This window comes from Fringilla coelebs (genome assembly GCF_963513975.1).
Source record: "Fringilla coelebs genome assembly, chromosome: 5".
Lineage (NCBI taxonomy): Eukaryota > Metazoa > Chordata > Aves > Passeriformes > Fringillidae > Fringilla > Fringilla coelebs.
Genome location: NC_140033.1, coordinates 24,564,413 through 24,574,961, shown reverse-complemented (window position 1 = coordinate 24,574,961; position 10,549 = coordinate 24,564,413). Strand labels below are relative to the sequence as shown.

General features: G+C 39.5%; 1 protein-coding gene across 2 annotated transcripts in view; it reads left to right on the top strand.

Moving 5' to 3' along the window:
- Positions 1-253: 253 nt before the first annotated feature.
- Positions 254-10,549, top strand: part of MET (MET proto-oncogene, receptor tyrosine kinase) — a gene marked incomplete at both ends in the record, with an annotated part of 66,176 nt that continues 55,880 nt past the window's right edge. Inside the window, one exon of one of the 2 annotated variants that reach the window (XM_084205624.1) lies at positions 254-1,468. In XM_084205624.1, coding sequence (XP_084061750.1) covers positions 269-1,468 — 1,200 coding nt within the window. The remainder of the gene's footprint in view (positions 1,469-10,549) is intronic. The other variant, XM_084205623.1, reaches the window with a different exon arrangement.

Below are 10,549 nucleotides of genomic sequence, written 5' to 3'. Positions count from 1 at the left end.
CCGAGGGGTCTTGAGAAATTCATCATAAGAAAATCCTTCTGTGAATTGTTCTAAAGGCAGTGAAATGGATACCTACAGTGATTGTAGCCATTTCTAGTACAACTATTATGACACAAAGCAAGATTGCAACACTTCTTAAACTGAAATAGTTCAGCTACTACATGCAGCCTAGAAATGGATTTCTGTTGTCTGATAAACTGACGGTTTAGTATATGAAATATAACCAGTTTTTCCATTAAATATATTTTGACAGATTAGATCTCTGACAATGAAGCCTTTTACTGCATATCCTTCTGGGTTTATTGTATTCCTGTTTGCCTTGCTGCAGAGGAGCCATGGACAATGCAAAGAAGCAGCTAAAAAATCAGAGATGAATCTTGGTGTAAAATATGATCTTCCTAACTTCATTGCAGACACACCAATTCAGAATGTAGTTCTATACAAGCACCATGTTTATATTGGAGCAGTCAATAAGATTTACGTACTAAATGAAACTCTCCAGAACATTTCTGTGTACAAGACTGGGCCTGTTTTGGAGAACCCTGACTGTGCACCATGTGAAGACTGCCGAGATAAAGCCAATTTATCTAACAGCATATGGAAGGATAACATCAACATGGCACTGCTTTTAGAAACTTATTATGATGATCAGCTCATTAGCTGTGGTAGTGTGTCCGGAGGCATCTGCCACCGTCACATCATTCACCCTGACAACCCTGCTGACATTGAAAGCGAGGTGCACTGCATGTACTCACCCCGGGCGGATGGAGAAGCAGATAACTGTCCTGATTGTGTTGTTAGCACTTTAGGAACCAAAGTTTTGGTGACTGAAAAGGACAGGTTTGTCAACTTTTTTGTTGGAAATACTGTGACATCTACATTTCAACCTCCCCATGTGCTGCATTCAATATCGGTTAGAAGATTAAAAGAAACGCAGGATGGTTTTGAGTTTCTCACAGATCAATCTTATATAGATATCCTCCCTCAGTTCCGTGACTCGTATCCTATTAGGTATGTCCATGCCTTTGAAAATGATCACTTTGTCTATTTTTTGACTGTACAGAGAGAAACTCTTGACTCCCAATCTTTTCACACTAGAATTATCCGCTTCTGCACTTTAGACTCAGAGATGCGTTCCTACATGGAAATGCCTCTTGAGTGCATTTTTACTGAAAAGCGAAGGAGGAGGTCCATCCGAAAGGAGGTATTCAACATTCTGCAAGCTGCCTATGTCAGCAAGCCTGGTGCAGCCCTAGCACACGAAATGGGCCTTGGGCTCAACGATGATATCCTCTATGGTGTTTTTGCACAAAGCAAACCAGACTCTTCTGAACCAACCAACCGATCTGCCGTCTGCGCCGTCTCTGTGCGAACCATCAACGAGTTCTTCAACAAGATTGTTGACAAGCAGAACATGAAATGCCTCCAACACTTTTACGGGAAAGAGAGCAAATACTGCTTGAACAGGGTAAGTGATAATTTATTTGTTACGTTTTGGGACTTTTGTTCTCTCTTTGCCTATTCCATTGCCAGGTATCCGTCCCTTCAGTTTCAGTTACAAAATGTAAGTCCCTGATCATTGCAGATTGCCTAGCATTGCTATTGATTATCCCTAAAAGGATTAGTTCCTGTAAATTGAGTATAAAAATCACTGAGGTCTTTATGGGGCTAAAAAAGGTAGTTTTTTGCTTGAGAAACTGATGCAGATAAATGGAACATTTAGGCAGTTATTTCTTTTAATATTTAAAAAAGTATTCATAAACATTCATGTGCACTGAAGAGTCCCTGAAAAACATCACATACTTAAAAGTATGTTCATGCTGAATCACTGCCCTTCTTAGAAAAAAATGAAAAAGCTGGTTTGGAATATGGCATGAAGAGCCAGATTGTAATGTGGTTACTCATGCTTGGTACAGAAACAGTTCAACTGACATCAGTTTTCTGCAAGAAAGTGTCAGTGAAATCTGTATTTGAATGAGGGTTCAGGTGGTCTGGGGTGGGAGGTTTGCATTTCTGTACACCATGATTTCAGGAGGCTGCTGCTCTCCAGCCATATGAAATAATGTCAGCAGAAGAAGCACAGAAATTTTCCCTTCTCTTCTGGCCAGTGTCTGTGCTGGCTTTAGGTCTTGTAAAAGAAATACAGAATCTGGGAATCAGGTACTGAGAACAGTTACTTTGGAAAATGAAACATTAGCACTTTCAATCACGTGCTTATGAAGCAGGCCCCTAAATATCCTACCTGGGGAACTTTTATTCTCCAATACAAGAAATCTGGAGCTCAGAGGCAGCATGCTGTCTTCTACCAGAGGACCAGAGCCTCTGTGATGGGGCTCTGCTCAGCCAGTATGAGGCCAGTGTCAGGACAGATCAACAGCTCAGCCTGCATTTGGAGGTGGGTGGTATCTGTCATATCCCATTGCTGGGACAGCTCAGAGAGTGGGAGCCACAGACCTCCTTCACCCCAAGTATCACCAGTGTCCTCTTCAGCACAGCTGCTCAGCACAGGGCATCAGGTTAGGATGTTGACACAATGCCCTGGTTAGAGGTGGGAGTCTGTTTTGTCAAGGAGAAGGGCTGCTCCCCACTGCCAGAGGTGAATCAGGGCAGTCTGGGGAGAAGAACCCATTACAGAGACCCTGTAGCTTCTCTCCAGTAGCAGGAATGTGCTCAGAGAGGGTCTGAGGCAGTCTGAGCGTAACCACAGCAGCCTTGGCATTTGGGGATGATTGCTTGTAGCAGGCCCCAGGTGTTCAACACAGATGTGGGCATTGCCAGTGGATGCTGATGCAGCAGCCCCAACAGACATAGCATTTCACTCCCTTTTTTGTGGGAGGGGGACAGGCAATTTTCAGGAACTAAAAACAAGTTAGCAAACATTCAGCACAGTAGCTTCTCTCTCTTCACTTTGTTATTGCTGTCCTAATTTTTCATTTTGGGTAGTAATATCCTTTTTTTTTTTCATTTTTCAGTTCATTTTTAACAAGAACCATTGTCCTTCTCTGAAAGTATTTTATTCTTTATTCCTGGGGTATATGATTTGTGAATGACTGTCTTTAAAGCTCGTGGCCTTTAACTTATCTCATTCTGCTCTTGCCTATACACACATTTCATAAGGTGATCTCTTCAAAGCAAAGTATACCATTAAAATATTGACAGAATAATTTGCAGCTTTTCACATGCTGGGAAGTACTTTCGCGTTTCAAAAGCTTTTCCAGAGTCTGCTGCTGCTTTGCATATCAGAATGAATGTCTTGTACTGCCGACATGTTTATTATACTTGCCTATTTTCAAGAAATGTCATCAGAGCTCTGATTTCTGCTACATTAAATTGATAAAGGGAAAAATGTTTCTATGATTTCTTGTGATTCTTTTAAATGGTATAAAGGCAGTCAGAAATTTTTGTCCTGATTGTTTGCTTAACACTGAAATATCAAGACTGTCAACCTTTGCTGTACCATTGCCTTATTCCAGAGGGCTCATTAAGGCTCCAGTAAAAAGTGTCCTTAGAGGTTTTTCAGGTTTCAACTAGCCACAGAGATTGGCAAGAATTCACCAACCATCCTTTGTACACCTGTTTTTCTCTGTGTGTAAAGTAGACCTGAAGGGTTGGAATATGAAGGAAGGGAAGGAGCAGTTAGAACAAGGAAGGCATGTTATTTCTTATGTTTGGCCCAAAAATGTCAAATCTGGTCTTTCCTGATTTTGTTGGAGATTAAATAATAATTAATAAAAAAAGATTCTCAAACCCCACAACTCTTCTTAGGCCCTTCTTTGTACCTTGTAAAAGTGTACATGAGGGCATAAAACATTTTTCCCCTTTTTGTTAGTCACCTTCAACTTAAAAGAAAGCTTTTATAAAATCTGAGAGTTTGTCACAGTTTACTGTTGCAAAGTTCAAAACTTGGTTTTTGTAATGCAGCCAAGATGATCTTTCTCTTTGATGTCAAGAGAATAAAACCACAGATCACTCATGCAAGTGAAAGTCACTGACCACTGCAAAATTAAGTCATAGGACAGTGAAAACAGTCCAGCAGTGAATATGGAATACCACTAACTTCAACATTAAAAAGAAAAATGAGCCTCTAGCACTCTTTGCAAGGAAATGCACTCTGATAATTTACAGTTAGAGTCTGATTGATGAAAGCTATTTCATGTTATCAAAAAAAAGTCCCATAAGACAATTGTACATAATTTTGTTTGACTTCGGGTAGTCCATCTTTTTAAGTGGCTGTCCCTCAGGACTGTTTCATCTGAGGCTTATAAAGGTAAAATTAGATCAAAATAAACCTGAAGGATACATCCAAAACACTTCCTCAACTTTTTCTTCTCATATTTAAAGGAAAAATAAGAAAAACTTCCGCTCATCTTGATGTAATAGGCAAAATTTGATCTAAAGGAATGACATTTATGTGGTCATGCTATTTTAGGTTTGTCTTTCTGTCAGTTATCCTTACAGCCCCAGCAATAAGAAATCTTAAAGGTTCAGGTGTCAATCCAGAGACAGGTCCCATATAGGCTCAGGCTATGGAAACTGATGAAGTTTTAGGAGTACCTTTCTAAACATCAGGAGTCACAAGGAAGGTATTGCCCACCCATGGGAATAGTCTCCATCAGAGCTTAGTTGAAGAGCAAAGTCAACCAACCACAATATATAAAACCAGACAAAACTGTGCTTCACTTACTCCAGTGCTCATGGAAAACTTCATAAAATCAAAATAAAACATTTCCAGTTGTGTTTAAGTGTAATATATATTAAGCCAAAACCTGGGCTCGCTGAAGTCAGGGTTAGGAAAAGTGAATCCGATGGAGCATCTGATTGATGTCAGACGTACTTCAGCAGAGCTGTGACCAGTTAGTACTGCCTAATGACTTCCTTCAGGGAAGAGCTGGCTGACACTTAAATGACAGCAAGATGGAAACAGAACCAGCTTTGAATTAAAAGAAAAATTTGGAGTAATAGTAAAGAGGTTTTATTTCTTGAGTCAGGACAAAGATATCTGAGAGGTAGATGCTGTGGGGGGTTTTGAATCACTGTTCAGGAATCTCCCACAACAAAGAGAAAACTGGATGTAGTCTTTAAGCAAAGTTTAGTTGGTCAGTTAGTCATTATCAGCCCCAGTGTGGTATCCTCAAAGCAGAGGTGTGCTTAGATGAGGAGACAAATGTTGCTTACTTCATTTGCAGACATAGTCCAGTAGCGTGCATCTTTACCGTATATTAATTGGGATTTTTCAAGTGAGGAAGATGAGTTGATTTTAGCCTTGACAATCTCAGCTATACATTTCAGTTGTCATTAGATAGATCAGGATCTTACAGGCTTTTTTTGTCCTTTCTGCATCTCTTATGTGATAAACAATTGTAAGCCGATTTAACTGACTTTGATCATAATGGACTTACATGATAAAACACCTCTAATGATGAAATCCAAATTCAGCTCTGTAAAGATCTTATGTCTTTGGTTTTTCTACAGGTAAGTTCAGGTGAAGGCCTAAAATACTTAGACCTTACAGGAAAAGAGAAGTCACAGACAGGCTTTTGCCACCATGTTCCCAGAAAGTGTCATAAAGCAAGACAAACTGGTCACAACTCCTGTTAAAAGAAAGGCACAAACAGTTGGAAAACATGAAAGGAAAGATCACCAAAACAAAAAATAAAGGGAGGGTAAAATAAACACATGGTGATGCTTCTTTATTACCATTACACACATGACAGATGAGTAAAATTAGGTTATGCTTATATTGTAATGGAAGAGAATAATTGCTGCCTTCTATCAGGAAACCGCAAAGGCACTTATTGATCTGTCATTTTAAGGCTGTGTCTAAGAATATTTAATAAAATGAACAGAGACAAATAACTCTTTTGAGGCCCTAGAACTGTAATATCCCACACCCTTTGGCATAAAATTTTGGCAAGTTTAAAAATAACACCACCTATATCTGATTAAAATGGGTTGTTGTAAATTACTCAGATAGTCTCACAACATGGAGATGTTTTTATATTGTGAGTAAAATGTGACTGAATATTTTCCCTAAAAGTCAGATACCAGAATCCATTAGATTTGTCCAGTCATTCATTCCTCTTGAAATGCTATATCAGATGGCATACAACACTCTGCCTGGGCATGAAATCTGTTCCCATTTGTATGCAAGCTCCTCTCTGGGGCTCTGATATCTCAGAACAATAAATGAGGAGGGCAGAATGATGGGCAGAGTGCACTGGCAGCCTTTAAGAGATGCTTAAACCCTAGTAACAAGGGCAAAGTCTGCATCCACACTCCTGTTCTGCCCTCACTGCCTCTCTGCCGTGCGTCCTGGCAGTACCAAGGCTCTCTGCTGTGCCTGTGCCAGTGGAGGGCAGGCAGGCTGTGCTCCCCAGCCTGCTCCCCTCCACCCTTAGGTACATGGCCACCTACCCACCTGGCCACGCTTCCATGATATCAGGGATTGCAGGGAGAGTCTGGTCTGCAGTTAAAGTGCACGGGAGGGACACGGGTGTGAGTCTGTAGGGGTGAGGTATGAGCACGGCTGTGGGTCTGGGTAAGGTTATCTCAGGCTGAACCAGATTTAGCAAACACTTGGCTGCAGAGGTAAGGGACTGGCCACACGGACACCCTCGTGAGGGAGTTACTGAGAAAAGGACAAGGAAAAAGGCAGGTCAGGGAGTTTTTTAGGAAAGTTCCACCAGCCCTAGTGGCAGATATCTTTGCAGACTCGTGGGAGCCCCAGGAGCTATGGAGTTCGGGGGCTAACCTCTAAGTCACCGATGCTGCAAAAAGTACAATTCTCCTTCTCTTGATGTCCAGTTAGGGACCTGTCTTTCCTTGTTTCCCAGTGCTGCTGCTCGGCATTTTATCATCTTCGTGATGAAAGCTGGATTTCTCTGTGAAAAAGTACTATCCATTAAACTACCATTTTCTGCAAAGGGCACAGCTTTATCAGCCAGAGTTACTAATAATGTTCCATTTCCAGACTTTTTAATCAAATTCTTCCACTGAAGGCATGGTTCCCTATTGGTTATTAGTGTGGAAAAGTGACTGCTGCTCTTCTCTGGAATTGCACAGAAATCATTTCAGGCAGAAAGTAATTTTTATTTTGTTAAAATGAATATGTGGTCATGTGGTTTTTATGTCTCAATTTCTGAAGACCCTTAAATAAGTCTAAAGACTAGAACTGAACAAAGTATAATTTTCTTATCCTATGTAGCCTTGCAAATTAGAAAAATTTTATAGTCCTACAAAAAGAGGTGTTCAAAATGTATACTAGTAGTTCTAGAATACTAAGGACACTCCCTGAAGATGTATAATGTTCAGATCTGAGCCTCTTTTCCTGGGTTCAGACCAAATTCTAAGACTCCTTAATCCCAGATTAAGTTCACTTCAAGTCTGCTGATGACTATTCTGCAATGGAAGCATCTCAGCCCCTTCTGAAAGACCTGCTTGGATTTCTTAAAGCGCAATTCCAAGTTCCAGAGAAAGAGAAGCTGATCATGCAGCAGGCTGTGTGCAGATCTAAGTACTGGATTCATCCCACCTGGCTTTGGTAGGTGGTTGTCACATCTAAGCAAGCAATGAATTTTCCTCGTGTTCTGCTGCCAAACAATGGAGAGACACATAAGTCCTGACAAAGCAGACATCTGCCTTCCAGCTCACTCAGCACCCACCTTACCTCAGCAGTTTTCTACTTACTCTGCTTATTCTGACTCAGGACCACATCTGGCCATCATTATTGCTCACTAAAGCAACAGTAGGTAATTATTATCCAGGAGAGAGCTGTGTTACTCAAACTTTCTAAGTGGCATGTGGGTTTCTGATCTCAGACAGCTTTTGCATCAGAGTGGAGTTACTCCTCATTTCCAAACATACAAGTAAAACCAGAATCAAATCCCACAGTAAATTTAAAAAAAAATAATAATGCTGAGGCAGAAGATCCATGGCACAAATGGTTCAGAAAGCAAGTGTAAACCACATGAAATTATTACTTGCACTGTCTACAGGGTGTGTGAAAACAAAGAAATGCTAGAGAATAGATCTTGCAGGAAGTGATAATGACAGCTTAATTTTCTTAAGGCAGATGTCACCTGCTTTTGTACACAGCCTGTGGGAATTCAGCAGCTTGCACGGTTTTCTTCTAGTTTCTTGAATTCTTTCTGTCCCACACATGTCTTGCACCACTGTTTTGGCTAGACATGCAGTTGTGCAATGTTTTGTTGGAATAAGGGTCTCCACATTCAGCATTATTTTTGGATAGCTAGTCTAGATGGAATTCCCAGCTTTTCTGTTTTACCACAGCTTCAGTGTCAATAAGGACTTCCATGAAAAATGCACCTAATAGATGCTACAAATGTACAGCAAAACTGCTTTCATCGGCTCAATATCTCCAATGCATTACTTTATTTCTTAAAAATGTGTAATTAGTCAACACCTCTTCTTTGATAATCTGTATACTGAGTTAAATGCTAAATTAATATAAAGGAAATCAGCAAAACAGAAAGATTACTTAGGTCCATTTTGTCTGCTGAATCAATAGGATTTACTTAGTGCTAATGCACTAACCAGATTATGAGAACTAATGCAGTACTGTTCAATGACAAAAGCAAATAACTCTTTGAATGATCTTGAAAAAGAACATGAAATCATCTTAATTTGTATTAACTAATTACATTTAACATAGATGTTTTTTTTACTTATTACCTTAAGTGGAGCATCAGTACAGCGACTTCCCCCATCTCATTTTTGGAGTAGATCAAAGCAACAAGAATTAAGAGTACTGAAATGATATTGTGTAAAATTTTACACTGATGGAGTTCTTTTAAAAATTTTATTCTCAGAAAGGGACATGCTTTCTCTGTATTTCATATAAAAATCTTTGAATTGCTTTCAAATACATGAGGAATATTGGGAAGAGGAGGAAGGAAGAAGAGTGAGACATTTCTTTGTTTAAAACAAAAAGAGGAAGAAACTCTTCTACCTTTTAGAGAAAAGCTTCATTGCCTGAGCAGACGTTCTTAGAAACAGAGAACCCAGTCCCCTGTCCCAGACATGTTCTGTCCTGCATGAACACTGGACTGAGTTCACAGCACCCACACACCCTCAAGGTGTTGTTCACCAGTCAAGAAGAAACCAGAGGCACTGTTTCTCTGCTTCTATGGGAACTGTTTAGCACATGAATTGGCTTCCACTGGCAAAATTGTGCCTTTCAATATGATTAATTTTTCCCTTCCTTAGGATGGCAGGAATCATAATTACCATGATGATGATCAAGTCACTCTCATCCTCAGACAACTACCTCACTTCACTGAATTATTTGGGCCAGAATTACATTCTTGTGTTTTCAGTGGAGAAAAGCAGTGATCAAATGCACTTCTCACCTGAGGAGAAATAATGAAAACTACCCAGAAAATGAAGGTGTACCAAGAACAGCAAAGCTACATTGGCTGAAAATATATGGAAATATTTAGAGAAGAAAATATGATAGTGTTCTTCTGTGCTCCTCATGGTTACTTTTCCTGTTTAGAGTCTGCTGTACATGAATATTCTTCACCGTTATGTGTCTGATTCCAATAGGACCCACTCTGAAAACTGTAGTTTGATTATTCATCTTAATTCACTGACTTCCACAAGAAAAAACAAGGAACTTATACACTCTCTTAGGTTTTAATGGTCTTGGTAACCCATTTGTTATATAGAATCACTGATTCATTCAGAAACTCTACAGTAGTTTCTTCAGAAAAAGATGTTTGCCATTTGCAGACATCTGGATCCAGGTCATTTAACAATACCTTATTTCTCCCTACTTCATGTTATGCCACAGACCTTAAGGGTCTTTTCCAACCTTTGGAATTCTTTGATTCTATAACAGGAGAAATGCTGTTGGCTCTTGTTGGTGACCACTTCTCTATGAACTTTCCAGAGTTCATAGCAGAAAAAAATGTTGATACTTAGAATTTTGATTCTTGACAGGCAGCAAGTTAGAAGTCATATAAACAAAACAGCAGGAAGTAAAACCCATGCATATTCCTACTTTTGTTGAGCTTTACATCATGACTGCACTATTTTTATGATTGGCACTAGGAAATATCACCTAGTTACTTTCAGACCATTTCTCCAATTTGTCAAATTAAATTTTAATTTTAATGATGTCCTCCAAGTGGCTCACAAGACAGTATGAAATGTTCTGCAGTGATTAAGTCATTGATCTCCAGTTTATTCAAGACATTAAACACAATATCAAGACATTATACATAATATCTCTTTCCATATGAGCACTGCACTTAACAAGAGCAGGTTTTAACCAGCTCTAGAAGAATGAGCCTGGAGGAATGTTTCTCCAATTTGCAGTCACTGCAAATTAGAGAAAAGCTCACAAAAATGTATTTGGATTTTTTTTTCCCCTGGGCATAGTATTCAGACCAGAGACTAGACTTTTGGATCATTTTTCTGACACCAACCTAATCAGGTATTTTTCTGAGATTTTTCACAAGTTTTTGTAAGAATTCCTTCTCCACTTTGCACTTTTGTCTTCAAATATGCAACTCTGTCTGAAATATTT